This window comes from Heptranchias perlo, chromosome 27 (assembly GCF_035084215.1).
Source record: "Heptranchias perlo isolate sHepPer1 chromosome 27, sHepPer1.hap1, whole genome shotgun sequence".
NCBI lineage: Eukaryota > Metazoa > Chordata > Chondrichthyes > Hexanchiformes > Hexanchidae > Heptranchias > Heptranchias perlo.
The window spans coordinates 13536270-13562695 of record NC_090351.1 but is presented as its reverse complement, the minus strand read 5'-3'; the positions used below and the strand labels follow the sequence as shown (position 1 = coordinate 13562695).

The 26426-nt window shown below is 41.3% G+C and overlaps 1 protein-coding gene across 1 annotated transcript; it reads left to right on the top strand.

The window, feature by feature from the left end:
• Positions 1-25896, top strand: LOC137344418 (NADH-cytochrome b5 reductase 3-like). The gene is made up of 9 exons (XM_068007371.1): positions 1-111; positions 8489-8638; positions 8719-8791; positions 9720-9826; positions 12633-12762; positions 17676-17759; positions 20170-20255; positions 22247-22346; positions 24248-25896. The coding sequence occupies exons 1-9, from the start codon at positions 97-99 to the stop codon at positions 24418-24420; spliced, it is 918 nt and encodes a 305-aa protein (XP_067863472.1). The 5' UTR covers positions 1-96; the 3' UTR covers positions 24421-25896.
• Positions 25897-26426: the final 530 nt, after the last annotated feature.

The window sequence follows — 26426 nt, the reverse complement described above, 5'->3', positions numbered from 1 at the left end:
GGCGAAAGGCTTTATGGGATAGTGAAGGGCTGCAGAGGGCAGTTGGTCGGATGTTGTGAAGTCCCAGAGCAGAGCGTCTGAATTGTGCCCGTAGTCATGGGCTATTCGATGGTGAGTCGGACTGTGTGTCCCTCATGTATTTGTAATTCGGGTCTCACCCGGCTCCTGGCCTGATGGAGCAGTACAGCCAACGCAAGCCGAGGGGCTGTGGGTGAGGCGGGGAGGGTGTGGCCGAGGCTGAGGGGAGGGGAGGGGAAGGTGTGACCGAGGCTGAGGCTGAGGGGAGGGGAAGGTGTGGCTGAGGGGAGGGGAAGGTGTGGCCGAGGGGGAGGGGAAGGTGTGGCCGAGGCTGAGGGGAGGGGAAGGGGTGGCCGAGGGGGAGGGGAGGGGAAGGTGTGGCCGAGGGGGAGGGGAGGGGAAGGTGTGGCCGAGGGGGAGGGGAGGGGAAGGTGTGGCCGAGGGGGAGGGGAGGGGAAGGTGTGGCCGAGGGGGAGGGGAGGGGAAGGTGTGGCCGAGGGGGAGGGGAAGGGGTGGCCGAGGGGGAGGGGAAGGGGTGGCCGAGGGGGAGGGGAAGGGGTGGCCGAGGGGGAGGGGAAGGGGTGGCCGAGGGGGAGGGGAGGGGAAGGGGTGGCCGAGGCGGAGGGGAGGGGAAGGTGTGGCCGAGGCTGAGGGGAAGGTGTGGCCGAGGGGGAGGGGAAGGTGTGGCCGAGGGGGAGGGGAGGGGAAGGGGTGGCCGAGGCTGAGGGGAAGGTGTGGCCGAGGCTGAGGGGAAGGTGTGGCCGAGGGGGAGGGGACGGGAGGGTGTGGCCGAGGCGGAGGGGAGGGTGTGGCAGGTACAGAGGCCACTTAACTACAAATAGTTGTCAGAAAGTAAATGTGACCACCATACACAAAAAGGCAGTAAGTGTTGCATTTTTGTGGAAAATGTTTTTCTTCCGTTATGTTTATAGCCATTTAGAAGCTGGTTTGTAAATACTGTCCTTGTGTTTATCCTGTGTATAATTGTTACTTTGCATTATTGCAATTTTTCTTTTGCTCCTGGTTGAGCTGACTGCACTGGAAAATAATTGGTATGTTGTGTACAAAAAAAACTTATGTCTGGTTCGGGGTGATTTGGGTGGGGGGGGAAAATAACTGCATTTGTGCAAATGTTCCTGGAATGTACAGTGTGGGATATTTGAGTGGTTTGTGGATCATAAAAATGTTCACATAATGGGGATTGCTGCCAAAATGCTGTAGGGCCTTAATATATTCCTCTGGCAGTGTGTCCTTGAAACTAGTTTGAAAGTTTTGTCTGTTAAAGGAATGGTATTGCTTGTATTAGAGAAGGATATTAGTTACTGTTAAATGCCTTGAAACTGTTGGATTTTGCACTCAAGCATTTAGTGTTGCACCACAGTAAATTTTGATGACTAAGACTGCTGAAAAAATAGACCTTTACTATTGGAAAATGCCAAAGGAAATCAATCCAGTGTTTTAAATTTAAGCTAAAATTAAAGCATTCTCCACCTTTTTAAAATTAACTCAATTTTCCAGGAAGTATGCCTGGCGGGGAGGAGGGCTGGTAAAATGGCTGACTGCCATCTTGATTAAACTTGTTTACAAAGCACTTACAGCCAATTAATTCTAAACTACAGAGTGATTAAATATGTAATTAAAGTGGTGAAAGATGGAACTAAACCAATGGGAGAGTAGAAGAGTTAACATGACTTACTCGAGTACATCAGTCCTATCTATAGTCTGTTCAAATTTCTGCATGCAGCCTGAAGTATCTTAATCTGTGCTGCTTGAGATCATAGAGCAACATTGTTGGAGAATGGATTGTTTTTTTCAATTCCCAGAGTTGGTCTAACTTTAGTTAGACAGAATAGGAAGCTTCCTCCAAAATAACAGCCTAACTTCAGAAAAGCATCCAATGAGATTTCCACTTTCCAAACTAGTCTCTTGTTTAAATGGATATTTAATACTATACATGCTTTAGTAGCTCAAAATCCAGTCACCTTTTAATGAGTGATAGGGCCAAATTAGTCCTGAACTGGTCAGTGCTGTGGGTTGAGACTGCCCAAACTCATTTCACTTGCAACTGCTATGGCAACAGAAAATATATTTTCAGCCCACCTCTGGGCTATATTTGAGTGCAGATAATTAAGCTGTTCTAAACCTGTTTTTTTTAAGTGTGCCATTTTTGAGTACTGTTCTACTCTTTTTTTAAAAAAAGCTTTGTGGCAAATTACTGCTATTTATAAAACTACAGACATTTGTTTGACAAACCCCAGGTGTGGTTCTCTCCAGAAATGTTTTGTTTCTATCTCTTTAAAAAAAATGTCTGTCCAAATAATTATTGAAGTATTCTGCTCAAACCAACCAGGTGACAGTACAGGGGGTTTAAAATCACTGAAATGTCAACCACTTTAATATAAAAGAGACAACTGCTGAAGTATTTAATGGCTGTCATATTTTCTTGGGTATCCATTGCAAAGCAAGAGTGTTTTGTGATTTTTTTTTTCTCCCATGTAACAATTGTAATTCCCTTGCCACTGTAAAGCAATTTCAGATTCCACAATGTAACAGCAAGGCACCATATACCGAGTATACAATATTTGGTCCCATTTATTGGGTAATCAAATTGTGTTTTTCACTTCCTGGATAAATATCAATATTGTGCATTGTTGATCATGAATGTAAAGAGAAATAAAATCCCTTCAGAACTTTTAAAATAAATAGTGAGGCAAACATGAAGAAGCCATAGAGATGTTGGTAGGCATGAGGTCTGCAAAGCAGTTAAAGAAAAAGTAGTACTTTAGATGTTGTGGCTGTAGGTGCCGTGTTTAAATTGATCAGTGTAGATCTGTGTTTGTAGTGTAGTTGCTAGGGGAATGTTGGAGTGGCGTATGACTTTCTAGTGTATACTTGAAGTAAACTGCCTAGGCTAATGAGTGAAAACACTCCACTGTGCCCACATATGGAGAGAATAGACCTGAAAAACTTGTCTCCTGTGCTTAATACATCAGGAGCTGCGTTGGTCAGTTCCATGAGAAAATAAATCTCAATGCCGTATGTCCTAATTTAAATAAAGTGGGGCTGCTTTCTGTTGTAGATTATAATACTCGTTGTGCAAAGCTGTACCAGTGATTTGGAACTGGAGCGTTGTTGGATTTTCTGTAAATGGTTTCCATCAGTATGGCATCTTGTTAAACTGTTCTTAAAAAATGTGACTGAGAAGCAGCTAGATTAAATCAACTGGAGTTTGACCAAATAGGGAACAATAGAAATAAAAATAAAATGGATAGAAATGCACAACAAATCTTCCATCTGAACATATAGATTAGTATTTTGGGTAGTGACCTCATTAGAACTGGATGAAGCAGCTTCACCCAGAAAACCTGCCCATTTCTCAGATGCTGATTGGTCTGTTGTGTACTACCAGCATTTTCTGCTTTTTATAGAAAATTAGCCAGCATGTTTTCAGCCTTTGAGCTGTTCATGGCTACACTTTGTGTAGACACACTACCAGTTTCAACATACCTGAACTTGGGTTTCATGCTGAGGTTGGAGAGCCAGTAATTGAGAAGTCACTGGTCTGATAATAAAACATTTTTTTTTAAAAACTACCTGTACTTCAAATGCAAAGGTGTGTGCTTGAGGTGATTTGCAAAGCATGCACAAAGTACTTATGGCATAAAAATATGTTAAGCATGCATTTGGCATTGATCTGCCTTCATTACTTTAGAGACTCCAGAGATTTGAGCACATAATCGAGGCTGACACTTCAGTGCAGTACTTGAGGGAGTGCTGTATTGTCGGAGGTGCCATCTTTCAGATGAGACATTAAACTGACGCCTCGTCTGCCCTCTCGAGTTGATGTGAAAGACCCCATGGCACTACTTTGAAGAGGAGCTGGGGAGTCCCCCCCCCTCCCCCTGGTGTCGTGGCCAATACTTGCCTCTCAACCAATGTCACTAAAAACAGATTATCTGGTTATTATATTCCTGCTGTTTGTGGGACCTTGCTGTGTGCAAATTGGCTGCCATGATTCTGACATTGACTACACTTCAAGTACTTAATTGGCTGTAAAGTGCTTTGGGGTGTCCTGAGATCATGCAAGGCGCTATATAAATGCATGTCTTTCTTTATTCGGCTGCACAGTCTCCCTTTCTAGGCGGTTTTCCACTGGACCAAAGATAACTCCCTTGTCAGGTTTCTGAAAATAGATAAGCAGACCTATACTGTTTCATCCTGTGGCTGCTAGCAATTGTAAAGATGTCTTGCAACTGCACTCCTGTCCACATTTTTTTTGTTTGTGTGAAATGTTAAGTGTAATGTTTGCCCTGTAACCTTTAGGGTAGTCTGCTTTGTTCTGCAGCAATGTGACTAGGTGTATTCAAAATTACATTGAGCACTGCTACACCCAGAATTCAAAAATGTAATTGCCTATACAGTAAAAACAAATGAGCTCTCCAACTGTATTTACCTTTTGCAGTTTAGTTCCAGTCTTACATTTTCAATATCTGGTTGAATGTTGTGGTGGAGAATTGACTTTGTTTTTCAGTTGTAGGCAGTCTGCATCACAATGTCTGGGTAGGTGGCTTGTTCTCTGGGCGGTACCCCTGTCACTTGGAAAAATGCCCTAAGATATGAGTGTTCATTACTGTAATTACCCCTATGGCGATATGTCTGGCCCCTCCCAGTGATGGTATAGCTGAGAATGGTAACTCTCTGTGCTGAGAATTGTTGCACTTGCCTTTCTTTTGAATTTTGCCTCTGGTTTTTCTCAATTCCTTTTATCTTATTTTTGCACCATTTTCTATCTGTTCACTTGAGCTATCCTCTGTCCTGCTCACTAGTTAAAATGTGAATGCTGTTATCACTACTGTTATTGCTATCTTTTTAAACACAAGTTTTTCAACTTTATTTAGTTGTTTAGTGCAAGTTCATTTTGCATTGTTCAAATCTGAGATTTCAACCCAATTCTAAAGACTTGTTCAAAACTAGTAGGTGACATAGGCAGAAGGGGCAGCATTTTGAGATCAAGTTCTTAGGCCTCACTAGCAAACCTTCACACTGAGCAACACAGTTCTTTGCGCAAGTTGGCTGGGAGAGTTTTTCCAGTTGTAAGCTCCAAGTGAAATGACTCATCCTGCAGTCTCGATATTTTTGACACTAGATAATGCCCTCGTAAGCACCGCATAGCTTGTCTTGTTGGAACAGTTAATTATTGGCCTGGGGTTCAAAAAACTTGAAACATATTGATTGTAAATTCATAGCTTTAGCAATTGTGAAAAGATTAATGTTGCATTGAAATCTGCATTCCCTGTCCTCAAATAGTAAATAAGAATGAACTGTTTGGAATTCATGTGGTGCTTTGGGTTACAAAAAGATTGTATTAAGCTCCCAGACTTTGACATAGTATTCAGGGAGAATTCATTGAAAATTAATCAGCATCTATATTGGTCACAAGATTGAAATGGTTACAGAAAATGCATTTTTTTTAATGCTTGTGCCACTTGAGATGAAACAGAGGCAACTGTTTTAAGAGTTGGATCTAGTGGTGGAAGCAGCTTAGAAACTGATCCAGCTTCATACAAGAGAACTGTAACCTGATATTCAGCATTATGGAAACAAGGTCATACAAGGACACTTATTAGCTGGATATTGTTGACAATTTAGTGTGGTGCTATTTCGCATTCTGTTACATTGATCATATGCCAGTAGTTGCCCCTAAAGAATCAATTTGCTGAATTTTTGTTTGGTGTAAATCAACCAAATGACAGTTCTGTTGAAATGTGCTAACAGGTTTCCATTTCCTCCCATCGGTCAGAAGAAGTTTAAACATTGACAAAGTAAACTGTCTGCTGCAACAGTGTTTAGCGTCTGTCTTTAAATGTCAGTGGGAATAACTGTCTGCCAGTACTGACCCTTGGCATCAGCCTGACCTACTCGGGTCACAGAAATTTTGCACCCTGCAGCCAAGTTTGGTCAAAAAAGGCCCTAATGTTCTTGTATTTTCCATTTTATTCCTAGCCATAGCTGTGCAGACACTCATTAAATAGTAAGATGGAGGATAAATGCCATTGCAGATCATTAAGATGTTAGTACAGTCAGGTCTGAGTGGAAAACATTTATACCGAATTGAAAAGGTTATTTGAGTTTGGATAAACTCATGATTAAGTGATAGGATTTGAGTTTACCATTTCATCCTGTTGTCTACATGTTCTAGCCCTAAGCATAATTGTTTTATTTAGAACTAGTTCTAGTCTAAGGGGTCAGCTATCATTGTTAAACTGAATATTCAGTGACTTCATCTTGCAGGTTTTAATTGCATATTTTGATATAACACTGTCTTTGTGCACATGTACTATTGTAGAATTCCTTAAACATGCAAAACTGTAAGACCGTTTCTTTTTGCAGTGTTCTTGAGCATCCATTTAATCACTTTGGGTCAGTTACGTGGCTACAAAATTTTTGACTGGTTGCCACAGGCTCTTTGTCTTGTGATGCTGCATGTGATTTTATAGCATGGTTACAGCACAGAAGGAGGCCATTCGGCCCACCGAGCCCATGCTGGCTCTTTGTAAGAGCAATCCAGTTATTTCCCTGCTTTTTCCCTTCAAGTATTTATCCAATTCCCTTTTAAAAAATTGAATCTGTTTCCACCACCCTTTCAGGCAACACATTCCAGATCATAACTACTTGCTGCATTAAAAAAAAATTTCCTCATGTCGCCTTTGGTTCTTTTGCCAATCACCTTAAATCTGTGTCCTCTGGTTCTCGACCCTTCTGGAACAGTTTCTCTATTTACTTTATCTAAACCCTTCATGATTTAACACTTCTATCAAATCTCCCCTTAACCTTCTCTGCTCTCAGAACAACCCCAGCTTCTCTCGTCTATCCATGTAACTGAAGTCCCTCATTCCTGGAACCATTCTAGTAAATCTTTTCTGCACCCTCTAAGGCCTTCACATCCTTCCTAAAGTGCTGTGCCCAGAATTGGACACAATACTCCAGTAACTTCCTTGGACACAATACTCCAGTTGTCCAGTACTCCAGTAACTTCCTTGCTTTTGTACCCTGCCTCTATTTATAAAGCCCATGATCCTGTATGCTTTTTTTAAACTGCTTTCACAACCTGTTCTGCCACCTTCAAAGATTTGTGCACATATACCCCCAGATCTCTGTTTCCTTCCCCCCCCCTCCCCACCCTCTTTAGAATTGTACCATTTAGTTTATATTGCCACTCATTCTTCCAGCCAAAATGATCACTTCACACTTCTGTGTTAAATTTCATGCATCATGTGTCTGCCCATTCCACCAGCCTGTGATCACTGGGCTATTTCAGTTGTGAGGCATACTTTGGAAAATTGAGGTTCAAGCCTGTTATGCTTTTGTAAAATTACAAATTGGATGTATTCTAGAGCTTTGTAGACTGCATGACTATAATTGAGTCAGCTTGAGAGTTTAATATTTCTGGTACTGAACTGCTTACTCATATTTGCATTGTATTTAGTATTTTGAACTATGAATTTCATTCTATACAATACAATAACTTTAGTTTCAGTGGGTACTCATTCCTGTGATTTATGTAGGTTAATACAGTCCTAAATTAAAACTAATCCACTAGTGGTTCACGAAATGCAGCTGTTTTAAAGATCAGTGAACTTTGAGTCCATATTCACATGTGCTTGATATCTGCACAAACTTTTCTTTTGCAGAACTGTTTTGATAGAATTCTGTGAAAAATAAATGTGTAAGTTTCCCTTCCCACCACCCCCCCCCCCAAAGTTTCCTTGACGGTATGCTGCGCCATATTGGTACAAAAACACTTGTAAGAACATAAGAAATAGGAGCAGGAGTAGGCCATACAGCCCCTCAAGCCTGCTCTGCCGTTCAGATTTTCGACCTCACTCCACTTTCCTGCCCGATCCCCATATCCCATGATTCCTTTAGAGTCCAAAAATCTGTCTAACTAACTCAGCCTTGAACCATAGGCAATGGCTGAGCGTCCACAGCCCTCTGGGGTAGAGAATTCCAAAGGTTCACGACCCTCTGAATGAAGAAATTGCTCATCTCAGTCCTAAATATCCAACCCCTTATCCTGAGACTATGTCCCCTAGTTCTAGACTCTCCGGCCAGGGGAAACATCCTCTCAGCATCTGCCCTGTGTTCACATGAAATTACTTTGCTGTTTTAACCAGTTTTATTTTAAACTGGTTGAGACCTCAGTTAAAATGGCAAAGAACAAAATCTCATACAAAAAACCTTTGTATGTGTACTAGTATTGACTTTAAAGTGAGTGATTCTTGTTATACTAAACTATACTCTTAATTTCACGTTCTGGGTAATGCTGTTGGATTAATTCTGTCCCTGAACCAGTTCGTACTAAAGATCTTTAACTTTTTTTTTAGTGAACGAAAACTTGCTGCAGTTCTTTATAAGAACTTATTTATGCTTGGTGTTTCCTGTTGCAATGAAGCATTGTTGTGTGTTACAGACCGCAGGAGTGCTTTTTGCATTTGGTGCTGTTTTTTTAACGACGGTTGGAATTGTCGTGGGACACTTTGTATTGACCAGAAAAAAGAAGTCTCTGATCACATTGCAAGATTCCAATGAGAAGTACCCATTGCGACTAATAGATAAGGAGGTAAATATGACTTCCTATTTTGAGTATTTGTCTTTCAAAAATTATTACTAATGTGACAGTATTTTCATATTTTTTAACAGATTGTGAGTCACGACACCAGACGGTTCCGCTTTGCTCTTCCATCACCCAATCACATCCTTGGTTTACCTGTTGGTAAGTTACTTTCACCCTGAACAGCTTTATTGGCAGAGAGCTACCTGAGAACAGCCTGGATTGACCTGCTCTGACACTGAAATTTCCTCCCTTGTGGACAAAAATATCTTTCTCCTGATGGCCTAGCTGAGACTAGGATCTTGCTGAATGATAAACGCAGGCAAGAAAGTTTCCCGTCTCTCCTTGGCACAGCGTAATAGTACACCAGCATGCTGTGCCACTTGTACCAGTGCATGCTGTTTATTTATATAATGTCTGCACTGTGTGCCATTACTAGTATCTGTAGTGACTGTCAGTTTTCTTGATTGGTTACGTCTATTTATTTCTCCTTCCTGTTTATTTTTTGTTTTCGATATTCAATCATATTGTGCAAAGTCCTTGTGTAAAGCCACGTTGCAGGGAGAAAAAAAGATACAACTGCCATGACTCTTCCCACCCAGGCTCGGATTGAGAGGAAAGCTTTTGATAGTGTGCTTTAAATGTTAACAATCCACAAACCTCAGGATTTATGTGTGTTCCTAAGAAGAATAAAACTAAGATTACCTGCAACTTCATCTACAGCAAACTAATGGAAAGCCAAACCCTGGATAGGATTTAAGGATACTGCACCCCACATTGTCCCCTCCCAGATGTCTGTGCTCCAGCTATGCCTCCCTCTTATACCCAATCCCACTGCTCTACCTAGACTCAACTCTCTACTTGTTTCTCTGTGCAGGCAGTGCTCACTCCCTGCTCAACTGTTAATTTCTGGGCAACGTACCCACCTAACAAAAGAAATGATGTGCCTATGGCCCTACCAGACAAAAAGCTCCAACTCATCCTTGGTCTGCAAGCAAAACCCCAGGAGATATGCCAGTACAGTTAAAATTGTATTACTCTAGCTGTTCCTGATTTTATGCTTAAATATCAGTTGGATTTTTCAATGCAGGAAAACATGTGTATCTCTCTGCAAGAATTGATGGAAGTCTTGTTGTGCGACCTTATACTCCAGTTACCAGTGATGATGACAAAGGCTATGTGGATCTTGTTGTCAAGGTAACTCCCATTTCCTTATTCACTAAGATGTAACTTTAAGCATTTTTAAATGCGAAGGCTTCTGTGAATATAAAAGTGAAATTTAAAACTAGAAAGCAGCTAGCCCTGTGCAGGCCATGCTGAAGAATCTTTTCACCATAAAATAAAAATGAAGCAATGTTGGTACAACACCTTGCTGTTCATTATTTGTCTAACTCCAGCTGACTGCTTCAAAATGTCAAGTTGTTTTTGATTATTTTTATCTCTGTACCTGTTACAAATTTCAGGTCTGCATTCTTGTTTTTAGCATTACTGGACTCTTCTCTAAGCAAACCCTGCATACCTTTACAATGAGGGGTTTACTTATATTGCACAATTTCTAGTAATATGATAGTATGGCACAGGGGGTTGGTACCCATGAAAACCCCTGACTCTGTGAACTGGATACTGTAACCTCTCACATGCTCCAACCTGAGCTTCTCCTATCTTCGGAAAGCTGGACTGATTAACTTTCTAGTGAAAGGAGGCCAAATATAAATCAACATGACTTATTTTTCATATATGAGCGAACAGTAACAATTAGTGAATTTCAACACATTTTGTTGGTAACATAGAAAACAATAAAGCACACTCCACTCCCTTTTCTGACCAGTAATCACCCCAAAACAGATTGGCACCAAGCTTGAGAGCTCTCAACTTCCTTAGCAATTCTCGCAGGCTATCTGGGCATTTGATCATGTCCCTTGTTGGCTGGACAGGAAGCCAACAGTTTGACATCTGACACTGTCTAGCGCTCTGTGCCTGTGGATTGGCTAGATGAACTGCCAATGAAACTGATAATGCCCCCCTCTTTTCCCCCTTCCCCAAGATGGTAGCTTCCCTGGTAGCATTCCCTGCTGGGCTCATGACTGCCATACCAGCATAATTGCCCAATCTCCCCTCTGTCTGATGTGGTAATACATCCAATGAGATTTGTTATGAGAAATACCATGCAGGACAAATGCTTCTGCTGGGTCTAATTCCTTATGTGTTGAATCTTAATTTGCATCACCAGACAGTATATGTTATGAATTTAACCCCCCTTGAGCTGAAGTTAACTTAATTTCATTATCTTAATACAAATTACCTGAGAGGATAAATAGCCAGAAAAATTCCCAAAAGTAATATTGCTCCTTCTACACATTTTCCCTCTGTACACATTCTGTTCTTTACATGCATAGCCAAAACTTGGAATTAAGCTATGAAAGTTAAGATTGCAGTACATTTGGTAGAACAAATTAAATCAAGAATACTGTTGGGAGGAGGGAAAGAGAAAAGAAAGGGATGAGAGAAGAAATAACTAACATGCTTCCCTAAAGAACTCTTCCTCATGAACTCAGTAGTCTGTTTTAAAAGTGCTGATCATTGCTTGTAGTTTGTCATGGTCAAGTTAACCTTAACCTCATTGTTCAGTTGCCCATGCATAAATACATTATCTGGGTTAATGATTTCTTACTTTAAAAGACAGGTGTAAGGAGTCTTACAACACCAGGTTATAGTCCAACAGCTTTATTTGAAATCACAAGCTTTCGGAGGCTTCCTTCTTTGTCAGGTGAGTGTGGGATTCCATAAAGGTACAGCATATATAGTCGGAGAACAATGCCTGGTGATTACAGATAATCTTTCCAACTGCCCGTTATCAAGGCAATCAAAGGAGTTGAATAGTGTTCAGACAGAGAAACATTACATACAAGACTGAATACACAAATGGTCAGAACACAAAGACAGAGAGAGAGACACACCTGACAGGCAGAGAAAGAGAGAGAATGACCAGTTGCATTAAAAACAGAACTTTTTTCGCTGGTGGGGTTACATGTAGCGTGACATGAACCCAAGATTCCGGTTGAGGCCGTCCTCATGGGTGTGGAACTTGGCTATCAATTTCTGCTCAAGTTCCCCACCCATGAGGACGGCCTCAACCGGGATCTTGGGTTCATGTAACCCCACCAGCGAAAAAAAGTTATCTGTTTAATACAACTGGTGTGTCTGTGTCTCTGTCTCTGTCTTACACTATTCAACTCCTTTGATTGCCTTGATAATGGGCAGTTGGAAAGAATATCTAATCACCAGGCATTGTTCTGACTATATATGCTGTACCTTTATGGAATCCCACACTCACCTGACGAAGGAGGAAGCCTCCGAAAGCTTGTGATTTCAAATAAAGCTGTTGGACTATAACCTGGTGGTGTAAGACTCCTTACGTCCACCCCAGTCCATCACCGGCATCTCCACATCATGCTTAAAAGACAGGAACTGATGAGTATTGCTGGGCTTACACAGCACTCGTAATGAAGAATTCAGGACTGCTGGTGATGAGAACTGGTCTGCAACAAGGTCACAGCTTCAACTAATTTAACACACAGTAGCTTGTTCAAAAAAGGCTGCACAAGTTGTGTATGAACACCATGCAGAAGCTAATGTCACTATTGGCTTTTGCTAGTCCAGTTGTGAACCTAACTCCGTTGTTTAATTTTCTGCTCTGTTTGGAAGATCTATATTTGCCTTGACCCATGTTAGATTCAATGTTCCTATGCTTCTGAAGCATCATCTGTGGTTTGCACAATTCAGTATTTGTTCCTGTATAATTCAAAAACTTGTTCCGGGTGACTTGTAATAAGATATACCACTTTATATTTGGGAATAAGTAACCATTCAGTCTTTACCTGTTTTGCTTTTCTGCTGGAGCTGATACTATTTTAGTTTCATCTGGCTTCATAATAGAAACCTCTCTTAGACCTGACTAAATTAGTCTTCCCAGCTCATAAAGCTTGATATTGTCTCTCTGCAGATCTATTTTAAAGGGGTGCATCCCAAGTTCCCAGAAGGTGGCAAGATGTCTCAATACCTGGAAGATCTGAAGATTGGGGATACCATTCACTTCAGAGGGCCGGGTGGATTACTCACTTATCTAGAAAAAGGTAAAGTTTATGTCTGCAATCCACTCAAAGACACATCACATTTTATCACTCATTACCCAAATCTCAGAATTGAAATAAGGATCACCAGCATTGACAAAATGTCAGGGAGGGAGTGTAGAAGCGAAGTGACTTGTACCTGTTCATCTTATCTGTATAGTGTACCCTTTGTACTACTGAGAATTTATGCCACAGTATTGTACACTGAGCGTGATGTTCCTGTGACATCGAAAGGGTCTAGGCACTGCCAAGTTATGGAGACTGAAATTCTTCAGATATATAACACCTGTTAGACATAATCTTGAACAAAGACTTTCCGAAAGTCACCTGTATTTGGGTGTGTACTATAATTGCACTGTCATGATGTGATTTCCATTGATTAACAAGCACACTTGATGGGAGTTAAGTGTGGACATCATCAAATTGAACTAATTGTACATGTTTTTATGAAAATCACTTTTGAAAGTGCTGAAATCATGTTGATTTTAAACACAATGCATTTTAGTCACCATATTTCATGCTATAAAGTGGCTCTGAACAACATATTTTCCTAAAAGTAACTTATGACTTGTGCAATGAATTTTGTTCAAGTTCACAAAAGCTGTTATGTACATGGGTGCATTGTAACTATTATCAGCCATTAAAAGGACTTAAAGCATCGTTCTGTCTGCAGTAGCAGGGGCATTATTCAAATTCTAAACTAGTGCAGCGTCTGCTTTTCATTGCTGAAGAACTTAAAACTGGCTGGGCTGAGTGCACTTTGAGATTAGGCAGGGAACAGTGAAAACACCTTATCTGCTGTAATGGTTAGCTGAGATGTTTTTGTGACATTTAGGACTGTCCCACTTGTGTCAATTCATAATGTTTTAAATGGGCTTTGTACACATCAGCTTGAGCTCCTGAGCCTGGGGAACAAAAGGTGGTGGGAATTTGCACATTCTCAAGCAGAAAACCTTCTCTGTGCCAAACAGTTAGCTTCCATAGAAGGAATGTTTGGGGCTTGGAAGTACAGCCAATCTAGAGCTCAGACTCTTACCATGCTAATGTTCTAATTCATTTGGAAGAATGAGGTACAACCTCTGCATTTTGCAAACTAGAGGCTGTAAACACTGGCTTATGCTATGCATGTAATGGCTGATCGTCTTTGAGCTATTTCATGGCAATACAGCAAGTATTACTTGACCTGGAATCAATGGGACTATAGAAAACTAGATTTTAATGAAATCTGTAGCATGCTGGATCTTTCTATTTGGTTTCAATGTTCAACAAAAGTAGTGTAGTAATTTGGAGAGATTTGATTTTTGTTTTTCTCCTGGAATGTGGGCAACTCTGGCAGGACAATGTTTATTTCCCATCCCTAGTGGTTGTGGGACATCTTGAACTGCTGCAGTCTTTGATGCTTCCACTAAGGTATTAGGTAGGGAATTCCAGAATGTGACCCAGCGATGAAGGAATGGTGCTATTTGTCTGTCGAGTTGGGAACCTGAAGACGGTCTCAACATTGCTGCTTTTGCCCTTCTCAATGGTAGAGGTTGTAGGGGAGGGAGCCGCTTTGGAAGCGAGCTTGATGTGTTGCTGCAGTAAATTGTAAATACTTCAGCCACATTGGACTGATGATGGAGGGGTGGATATTGAGTCCAGTAGCAGGGACAGTGATCAAGCAAACTGCTTTGTCCTGGGTGATGGTGAGCTTCTTGAGTGTTGTTACAGCTACACCAACCCAGGTGAGTTGTGAGTATTCCATCACATTCCTGGTTGAGCATTGTAGATGATGGAAAGACTTTGCAGAGCACCCAGTCTCTACCCTGCTCTTTTAGCCACAGTGTTGATATGGCTGTCACCAGTTCAGCTTCTGGTCACTGGTGACCCTCCCCCAAGATGTTGATGCTGAGACACTTGACAGTGGTGGTGCCACTGAAGGTAAAGGGAAGATGGCATGATTTTTTTTCTTGATAATTAGCTGTCACTTATCAATCCGAACCTAGATGTTATCCAGGTCCTGCTATAGGCTGGCAAAGGCTGCTTCATTATTGGAGGAGTTGTAAATGAGGCTGAACACTGGAATTGTCTGAAAGCAGCCCCACTTCTGACCTTATGACAGGCAACGTCAATGACGAAGCAGTTAAAGATGGTTGGGCCAAGGATGTTTTCCTGAGGAACTTCTCCACTGATGTCCTGGGGCTTTGATGACTGGCCTCAACAACTTCCTTTTGTGTCGGGTATGACTCCAGCCACTAGTGGGTTTTCCCTTTGACCCCCCCCCCCATGACTTTTTAGTTTTAGTAGCGATCCTTGGTGCCTGGTTGAATGCTGCCTTGATGTCGAGGGCAGCTACTCTTGCCTCTCGTCTGGCATTCAGCTCTTGTCTGGATGGAGGCTGTGATGAGGTTTAGAGCTGAGCGCTTGTGGTGGAACTGGAACTGAGTGTTAATGAGCAGATTATTAGTGCCATGTGGCATCAATGATCAGGAGGAGGCCAATGGGACAGTAATAGTTAGATTTATCCTGTTTTTTTTGTGGATAAGATGTACATGGGCAATCTTCCACATTGTTGGGGAGGTGCCAGTTAGCTGTACTGGAATCAGCTTGGCTAAGGGAGCAACTAGCTCTATTGCACAAGTCTTCTGCACTGCAGCCGGGGTGTTGTCAGGGCCTATAGCATTTGCTGTGTGCAGTGTACTTAATCACTGCTTACTGCCACATGAAGTGAACTGAATTGGCTGGACACTATTACAGTAACTATGATAGTGAGCACCTCTGGAGCAAGCCAAGTAGGATCATCCACTCAACACTTCGGCCTTGATTCTTGCACTAATGTGCTGGCTCCCCTGTGGTTGGAGATGGAGATGGGGATGTTCTACGAGCCGCCGCCTCCTGTAGTCTGATTGTCCACCACCATTCTTGACTGGATGAGGTAGGGTGACAGAACTTTGCTCTGATCTGCTACTTGTGGGACCACTTAGTTCTATCTATAGCCTGCTGCTTTGGTATTTAGCTTGCAGATAGCCCTGTGAAGTTGTTCCACTAGGTTCATACCTCCCCTAAAGTATGCCTAATGCTGCCCCTGGCATGACCTCCTAAGCTCCACATTGAACCAGGGTTGGTCTCTTGGGTTGATAGTGATGGAGGAAAAAGGGATGATCTGGGCCAAGAAATTACAGATTGTAGTGGTATACAGTTCTGTTGCTGATGGTCCACAGTGCCTTATCAATACCCAGTTTTGGGCTGCTGGATCTTTCCTTAATCTGCCCCCCCCCCCCCCCCCCCTTAGCACTGTAGTGCCATAGTACACAATGAAGGATTTCTTCATGGTGGAGACCAGACTTCGTCTTCACAAGAACTGTGCAGTGGTCACTTCTACCAGTGCTGTTGTGAACTAATGTGTCTATGGCAGGTAGGTTAGTGAGACAAGTCAAGTAGGTTACCTCCTTGTGTTGGTTCCCTCACCACCTAACAGGCCCAGCCTGTCAACTATATCCTTGAGGACATAAGTGGTACTACCGAGCATCTCTTGGACATTGAGGTATCCCATCCTGAGTATATTTTGTGTCCTTGCTTCCCTTGGCTTCCTCCAAGTAATGCTCAACATGGAGTCCTGATTTATCAGTTGGTGGCAATCAGGAAGTTTTATTAGCCTTGTTTCATCTGAAGCCATGGGGATGGAGTCAATTCTGAGGACTCTTGGGGCCATTTCCACCTAACCTCACTGGGGCCAGAGTGCTGGTGGGTCTATCCTGCCAGTGAGAAAGGACGTAACTAGGGATTCGACAAAACCTTTTCACAGCATGAATTTTTGATGTTTTCTTGAACTATATTTGTAAGATTGAGATGTGCTTAAATCTGAAAAATATTGTACTGCAGTGTGGCGTGGCACATAATGTGCTTTGAAAGCTGTAATGCCTTTCCTAGATTGCATGCCAGATCTGTACTTTGCTTTTCCCTCGTGTACAGATTGCATATGGTTCAGTACTTTTGTGTACTCAACAATTCAAGAATTGTTATGAGGAATAAATCCCTTTCAGGAATTTTGTTGAGTTGTAGTCATTTGCCTTGAGTGTCATTTTTCAAATTTGGAGGTTTGTGTGTGAACAACACAGTAGAACATGTGTTTTTTTTAACCTGAACAGGTGTGTCACCGAATGCAGTAGGCAGTACAAACCGCAACATCAAGAACACAATTCACTCCTGTGAGTGGATTGAGGTGTTTTATTGTCAGCATAGAAAAATCCTTATGTCCAATGGGCATGTTCTGCCTCTTCAAAACTATGTAAACTAAAAGCAGTTTTTATCAGGGGGTTATGTAGTTGCATTAAGGGCATTTAGAAAGTCAGCCCCCTCCTATGACATTCAGTTTAGGGTGGGGTTCACCGAACAATATAGGAGTAACTGGCAACATGGAGTATGTCTAAATTTCTTGTGATTATTTAGTTTGTTATTTTCGAGGGAGAACATTAGCCCCTTCCCCCATGCCATGATATCAGGAAAGTGATCAACTGCTCTTGAGAGCTGTAAGGAGTAGCATAAGATTAGCCCTGTGAAGCTTCCCATCAATGTAATGTTTATTGTTCTCCATCCTTCTGTATGAGGACTGAGATTAGGAGCTCAACAGGGTGAGACATGGACCTTTTTTCTTAATTCATTAGTATTGCTCTAAAGAAGCAGGCTAAAAGCTCAAACATTTGTCTCCTGATCGTGTGAACCAAAGGAAAGGCTACTTTTGCGTTAGTCCAGGTGAAAAAACTGCTTTACTTTTAGCTTGCAGTTGATAATTACAATAAGCACATTCTGCAGTGTTCTCACTTTTGATTCTAGCACGAGCCTGAGATGACTGAAATTTCAATTGCATCATAACCCTCGTGGGTAGGGTATGTGGAGAGGAATAGTTGCATAGTAATTTATTCATTCTTTCTTTCTAGGCAAATTTGACATCCAGCCTGACAAGAAATCATCACCAGAAACCAAATTTGCCAAAAAACTTGGCATGATAGCAGGTGGATCTGGTAGGTAGTAAGTTGAAAACACCATTTACAGCTGAGAGTTTGGTTTGAATAAAACATGCAGATTTAATGTGGGTCTGTTGAGTAACTATTGTGCTTGATAGTTGTAACTATTACCTCGTCACCTATAAATATACACATGATTGGAAAATATTTTTCCTACAATTTACTCTTTAACCCTCCCCTTGTACTGTCAGTAAGGTTCCATGGAAACAACATGTTTGATAACTTGCCTAATTAGCTGTTCTCAATGTGCAAATGTGGATAGTGAGCATGAGGGTGTTCACATATGGGAGAGGGGGCACCTCATGTACTATGTACATAGGGTCTTGAGGGAAGTGGCAGTAGGGATTGTGGATGCTTTGGTAATTTTCCCAAATTCTCTGGACTCAGCAAAGGTCCCGGCAGATTGGAAAACTGCTAATTCCTGCCTACTACCCTTATTTAAAAAGGGTAGTAGGCAGAAGGCTGGAAATTATAGACCAGTTAGCCTAACATCTGTGGTGGGTAAAATTTTGGAGTCTATTATTAAGGAGACAGTAACAGAACATTTAGATAAACATAATTTAATAGGACAAAATCAGCATGGCTTTATGAATGGGAAGTCATGTCTGACAAATTTGCTTGAGTTCTTTGAGGACATAACGTACAGGGTGGATAAAAGGGAACCAGTGGACGTGGTGTATTTAGACTTCCAGAAGGCATTCGACAAGGTGCCACATAAAAGATTATTGCTCAAGATAAAGAATCACTGGATTGGGGGTAATATTCTGGCATGGGTGGAGGATTGGTTATCTAATAGGAAGCAGAGAGTTGGGATAAATGGTTCATTCTCGGACTGGCAACCAGTAGCCAGTGGTGTTCCGCAGGGGTCGGTGCTGGGTCCCCAACTCTTTACAATCTATATTAACGATTTGGAGGAGGGGACAGAGTGTAACATATCAAAGTTTGCAGATGATACAAAGATGGGAGGGAAAGTAGAGAGTGAGGAGGACATAAAAAACCTACATGGGGATATAGACAGGCTGGGTGAGTGGGTGGAGATTTGGCAGATGCAATACAATATTGGAAAATGTGAGGTTATGCACTTTGGCAGGAAAAATCAGAGAGCAAGTTATTACCTTAATGGCAAGAAACTGGAAAGTACTGCCGTACAAAGGGATCTGGGGGTCCTCGTGCAAGAAACTCAGTTAGTATGCAGGTGCAGCAGGTGATCAAGAAGGCCAACGGAATGTTGGCTTTTATTGCTCGGGGGATAGAATATAAAAACAGGGAGGTATTGCTGCAGTTATATAAGGTATTGGTGAGACCGCACCTGGAATACTGCATACACTTTTGGTGTCCATACTTAAGAAAAGACATACTTGCTCTCGAGGCAGTACAAAGAAGGTTCACTCTGCTAATCCTGGGGATGAGGGGGTGGACATATGAGGAGAGGTTGAGTAGATTGGGACTCTACTCATTGGAGTTCAGAAGAATGAGAGGCGATCTTATTGAAACATATAAGATTGTGAAGGGGCTTGATTGGGTGGATGCGGTAAGGATGTTCCCAAGGATGGGTGAAACTAGAACTAGAGAACATAATCTTAGAATAAGGGGCTGCTTTTTCAAAACTGAGATGAGGAGAAACTTCTTCACTGAGGGTAGTAGGTCTGTGGAATTTACTGCCCCAGGAAGCTGTGGAAGCTACATCATTAAATAAATTTAAAACAGAAATAGACAGTTTCCTAGAAGTAAAGGGAATTAGGGGTTACAGGGAGTGGGCAGGAAATTGGACATGAAGCTGAGTTCAGATCGGTCAAGGCCCTGTGGATGGCGGAGTGGGCCCAGGGGCTGAGTGGCCAGGTCCTGCTTCTACTTGTGTTCTTTAGATTTGAGGTTAGGATCAGATCAGCCATGATCTTATTGAATGGTGCAGCAGGCTCGAGGGGCCGATTGGCCTACTCCTGCTCCTATTTCTTATGTTCTTGCATTCACTTCCAGCACAAATCATCAGATAGCAAATCGGGAGTCGAGTCACCTGTTTTTTTTTTCTTCCCTGTCGGGGACATTGAAACCAGTAGTAACATCTAGCTCTCAGCTAGATTGGCTGTGGAGCTCAACACACTGGTAATTGAACCTGGAATCCTGATCTATTTGACATAGAAAATTATGCTTCGCGCTGTCAGTGGTACTAATAGATTCAATTGCATGAGGAGCAAGAAGATGATAGACCTTTTTTTCCCTTTTCGAATGTTAGAAGTTGGGAAATAGAATATATTACATGGGAGTAAAGCGATGCAAACTTATAAAACATGGAATGTTAAAGCAGCTGTGGTGCCAAACTGAGTGAAATCACTTGGACAGTCGATTACATAAATTTGCGTACTGCTGTTTGGATGTTCGTTGCTAATTTGCTGCCTTATTCCTGTAGGTATCACTCCAATGCTGCAGTTGATCCGTGCAGTCATGAAGGATCATGAAGACCCAACCATGTGCTATTTACTTTTTGCAAATCAAGTGAGTAGACTAAAATATCTTCAGTGTTGAGGCAATCTAAATGGGAGACTAATTAAAGCCATTGTGGGGGTATATAAAAGAAAGAACTTACTAATATAGCACCTTTCATGACCTGAAGTGTCGACACTGTTGTAATGTAGTGAAATGTGGCAGCCACTTTGTAGACATCAAGGTCCCAAAAACAGCAATATGATAAGTGACCATGTAATTTATTTTAATGTTAGTTGAGGGATAAATATTGGCCCAGACACTGGGAGAACGCCCCTGCTTTTTTTCAAATAGTGCAATGAGATTTTTACGTTCACCTGAGAGAGCAGACAGTGCCTTGGTTTCTCATCAGAAAAAAGGCACCTCCAGCAGTGCAGCACTCCCTCAGTACTGCAATAATGTCAGCCTGGATCAGATACTCAAGTCCTAGAATGGGGCTTGAACCCATGGCCTTCTGACTCAGTGCTACCATTGAGTCAAGGCTGATCATCTTAAAAAAAAAAAAATTGTAAAGTTTGTTTTTTAGTGGTTTCAGAAAAGTGATTTGAAAGCATTGTGGCATGCTGCTTATGCAAAATTGCCCAAACCATACAATCATTGGTACTTATGATTCTGAATAAGTGGGGTGGGGGGAAACCTACATTCTTGTAAAAAGAGAAGCAGGAGGATTTCTCCATGTTTAGGATAATTTTCAAACAAAATACAAACATTGGCCATACTACTGTTACTTTATCTCACTTTGAATCTGTAAGTCTCTTAGCAAAAGACATTTAAAATGATATATATTGACTGTACTTGGAGTGGGGAGGAGATCCTTTGCTAATAACTAAATCATGTTTGTTGGAGAAATTTTGCCAGTTGCAGCCATGTCATGACTACATCCATTCAGGATCACTAGCCTTGAACTAACACCTGCTCTAGGTGAATAACCCAGAACATTCACTCTTTTCATCTCTAGAATCTAATAGTATCAAGACAGCAACAACAAAGTACAATGGATGTTTAGTGAAATTTGTGTCAAGTCGTCTGATTTAAGGCCAAATGAAACTGGCCATTTAGCAAACTGTTCAACTTTCATTTATAGAAGCACCTTTTAATGTAGTAAAATGTCACAAGGCACTTCACAGGAGTGTAATATTAAAAAATTGAGAGCGGAAGAAGATATTAGGACAGGTGACCAAAAGCTTGGTCAAAGAAGTAGGTTTTAAGGAGCGTCATTGAGGGGGGAGAGGAGAATGGAGAGGTGGAGGTTTAGGGAGGGAATTCCAGAGCTTTAAGCTTAGACAGTTGAAGGCATGGCCACCAATAATGAGGCGAAGGAAGTTGGGTATACACAAGGCCAGAATTGGAGGTATGCAGAGTTCTTAGGGTTGTAGGGCCTGAAGCAGGTTGTGGAGATGGGGTGGGCTGTGGCCATGGAGGGATTTGAACACCAGATGAGAATTTTAAATTTGAGGCGTTTGTGGACCGGGAGCCATTGTAGGTCAGCGAACACGGGCGATGGGTGAACGGGATTTGGTGCATGTTAGGATATGGGCAGCAGAGATTTGGATGAACTCAAGTTCATGGATGGTGGAAGATGGGTTCGTTGACGGTGCAACAGCAGCTGGGATGGCCACATTTGATCTCTTGTCTTTCCCTCTTTGTTTTGCTGTTTCTCGTACTGTGCTGATTCTAAAGTTGATTGTACCCACAGTTGAAACAAGATTTGAGTTAGCACCTGTTTACCAGATGAAATATGGAGCAGATAATTTATTGAAATTGTCACAATCTGAGAAGTAGGCAAGAAACCATTGAAAGTTGGTAGCCTGGCCTGTGTTTACGTAGGCCAGACCACATGGGCCACTTTTTTTCTCCTCAGTTTGTCTTTGATTTGACCCTGGTTGTGGGGATACACTTGGCTGGCTGCTAGCCTCTTTCATAACAGCAGAAAACAATTTTTTTTTGTGTGTGGGGGTTAAACAAAAATGCTTTTTATTGTGAATATTTTTCTTTCTTTTTAGACTGTAAAGGACATTCTGCTACGTGATGAATTGGAGGAACTTCAAGCTGAGTATCCTGATCGCTTTAGGCTGTGGTATACTGTGGATAAAGCTCCTGAAGGTAGACCCTAAAAGTTTTTCATTAATACAGTTCAATAAACAAATTTACAATGAATTCCTTTAGTATTGGGTTACAGTGGTCTTTTCATTTAGGTTCAAGTCTGGATTCTTAATTTTGCTATATATTAGAATTGGAACCAAGGAATTGCTTCAGTTCTTAATCTGTAGTACATTACAGGCATATTCGTCTAGGGGTCACTCATTTGACCGTTCCTTCCAGATTCGGTGCATTTTTCCACATGTGACTGCCCATGTCTGTGTATTTGAGTGACTAAAATTCAAGTCTAAAGGCCATTATCATTTTCAGTTAATCAAATGGCACCTCCTCCTCCCCCCCCCCCCCCCCCCCCCCCCCACACACACACACACACACCGGAGTCGTTTCCTGCTTCAAAATGGATGATTGGAAGTATGGAGGTAGAAACAATGAAATAAGTGGGATTTAACTTAAAATGGGAGTGGTGAATAACGTTTAGAATAGATTATATTAGTAGAAGAAGAGTCTGAGCAAAAAAAAACGAGGCCACGCATAAGTCATCTTTACAATTTTAAAATGTAAAATTTGTGTGGACTGTTTGTAGGGCTAACTTCCAGTAATGCGGCTGACATTAGAAAAGCTTTGACTGCCACAGGTTAATTGTAGAAATAAGTTACTGTACACGAGGTTCTTAATAAAATCCTGTACTAGATTTCTTTAAGTTTCCTTCATGTTCTGAGACTTTAAAGTTAATCAATTTAAGTTGTTGAGGTCCATTCTAAAGTTCACACCTCAATATTGAGAGTTTTTCCTTGGTCTGGGTGAACTAACATGCTGCTTATTCATCTTATAACCTTCACTTGAAAGTTCAACTGCTTTGGCTCTTAAAATATATGGCACAATTGCATTGGCCAAAGTGGGTGTTTTGTGTGAGCCCAGACAGCAAGTTGTCAGCAGGCTGTCAACCACAGGAAGCATCAGTAGCTGAGCATGAACCTGCCCTCTGCTACGTCCATGCATGTGTACTTTCCAGCAATGGTCATTTTCTCCCTTCCAGACCCCGGGAGCAGTGAGGCTAAATGAAGTGCCCTGGCTGAGATCAACTAATTAAGCATAGGGATCAGAACAGAATAGGGGTTATAAAAGAATATTTCCATTGGTCACTGTATGGGGAACAAGGGTTAGTTCTAAAAGCATATACAGGCCGGTTAGCATGTTTTCATGCAGAGATTCATTAGAATATGAAATAAATTACTGCAAATGACAATTGAAGCAAAGTCAATCACAGTATTTATGTGACAATTAGATAAACAATTGAAGAGAAAAAATATCAAGTAGAGGAAAAACTGGTAATGGCATTTGAGTGGGCTGAGTGGCCTCCTGTGCTGAAGTTTCTACAAAACCTGAACTCTTCCTAGTATGGCTTACATTGGGAAATGGATTTACTCACTGAGCCACTAAAATTATTTTTAATGGGGTTAACTTTGTCCCATGGAAGAATCGATTTTTGTTTTGAAACCATGAAGCCAGGGATGGACTGGATTACAGATTTCTTTCACTATGATCACAAGTGATACCCAGTGATGAGCAGCAATGAATTAATTCGATGAGTTCAACTTCAGTTGTCCCTTTTCCCTGCCTGTGAAAGCCTTGTCTAATTACTTCTATTTGGTATTTATCTGGGAGTCTGATTTAAGAACTAACCAAATGGATCTGTCCAGCATGTAAGCTACTTGGCCTTGCATCTTTTTTCAACAGCATCCTGACCAATTAATGAGTTTCCACCTAATGCTTCAAGGATTAAGACCAAAACATGTCTTGCATTGACCTGAGTTTGTAATGGAGACCAACACTGAGGGGCACAAATAGATTTTATGGAAACATCCAAATGGGTCTATTGTTTGATGATTATTTTTGTATTTTAGGCTGGGATTACAGCGAAGGTTTTTTGAATTCTGACATGATGAAGGAACACCTGCCGACACCTGGTGATGACGTCTTGATTCTCATGTGTGGCCCGCCTCCCATGATTCAATTTGCATGCAACCCCAACTTGGACAAACTCGGATATGCACAAGGAATGCGCTTTGCTTACTAAGAGTCAAGATTCCCATTTTTGGTTTTGGTAAAAGAGGGAAGTGATTTGCAAACAAAATGGATGTATTTGCACACAAACTGTGATGTTAGCCTTCCTGATATTAAACAAAATAAGCTGGTTTGTATGCAAGTTACATTTAATACTAATGTTCTCCATATCAACTGTATTTGTACATATTCAAATACATGAATGTATAATGTGATGTTATAGACTGTGTATTGTGGGTTGATCTGTTTGAAAAGCATAGATTTGAGAGACCTCCATGTTTACTGTGCATGTCATCTATGTTTGGATTTAAGCTTCACGTGTCTCTTGCTACTGGAAACTTTTCGGATGTCAATTTGCTCACTGAAATCTGTCCTAGTCTAAAAAGAAATCAAGGCGACAGTGGTGACTTGTTGCTGGATATGTTGGACCTTTCAACTCTGCAGCCTTTAAATTTCATTTTAATTTTATTTGTAATGCCTCTGACTTGACACTGAAGAATGTGTGTACATCAGTGCTCTTCACGTGCCACCATCGGTGACCAAGTGGTGCAACAACCAGGATATGCAATGAAATAATTTTAAACCTTTTTCTTCTGCAATATCATAAATGCAAAGGGTGTGGGACTAGGTGGTATTAATAGATGAGCATGCTAATTTCTCCTCTGGGTCCTAAGGTTTGAGGGAATGAAAGTCTCCTCTGACACCAAGGTTTTTGAATGAAACTGGTCTGTGCCCATAGTACAGTACTACCCATAACTGGCAATCTTGCTCAGGCCACCTGGATGGTGATTTGGAAAGATTCCTGCATGCATTAAGGGGGTGCCGTTTTCAAGTTGCGTTAGAACACATTGTTGGATTTACGTTTGATCTTAAGATGCAAATTCATAAATTATTAAAAAATACATATCAAACATGGGGGCAATATTAATGGGATCTACAGTTAATGTGCTGGCCAAATGTAGTTTGATAGTAATTAAATACTTGAAATCTTTCCATTCAACAGGCTTGGCATGGCATCGCGTGTTAATGTTTTATAGTGCCTGCGCAAGTGATAAATAGCCATGTCTGTGTCTGACTCAGTCTCTGTCTCCAAGGTTTCCACAGTGATCACGTAATTCAAACTCAAGTACTCTTGCCTTAAGTAACTGTTTTGGATCATTTGCTTGGATGTTTTGATCAGTGATACCCTTAAGAGTTGGTAGCGAAGTCTGCACTGCTGTGTGTTTTATTTGATCTAGTTTACAGCAGTTGTAATGTGTAATATTTGAAATGTGCAACTGTAAACTGAACTTGACTTTCATGGATTGACAAATGGTTAATAAACAAAAATCAGATACTTCAATCATTGAAGTATAATGGAATAATAAATCTTAGGATTTGTCCTGAAGGTTCTTTCATTAAATTGTGATGAACACACTGATTCTGATTATGTTCTTGAAATACAAATGTATATGGCACACAATACAAATAAAATCCTTTTGGTGAACAATTGTGTATTGTAATAACTTGGGTCTTCAGCTTGTTTTCTAGAAGTATTGAAATTTAACATGGGCAATAGAGAATAATCTGATTGATTGTTAAAACAACATTGAGCACTTTATAAACTATTTTGAATTTAGTTGTGCAAGGAAGTCAGCATGCAACACAAACCCTGAGTCCGTGGAAAGGAGATGTCCTATAGTAAAGTAGGAGTCTGACATATGACAAGTACCCATAAAGGCTGGATTAAAGAAACTCCAGACCACGGAGCACAGAGGGTCTTCTGGCATTCATAAATTTTAGATGGGATTGTATAGTCTAGGTACATAGGAACAGGAGTAGGCCATTCAGCCCATCGAGCCCGCTCCGCCATTTGATAAGATAATGGCTGATCTGTGATCGAACTCCATATACCTGCCTTTGGCCCATATCCCTTAATACCTTTGGTTACCAAAAAGCTACCTATCTCCGATTTAAATTTAGCAATTGAGCTAGCATCAATTGCCATTTTGTAGAAGAGTTCCAAACTTCTACCACCTT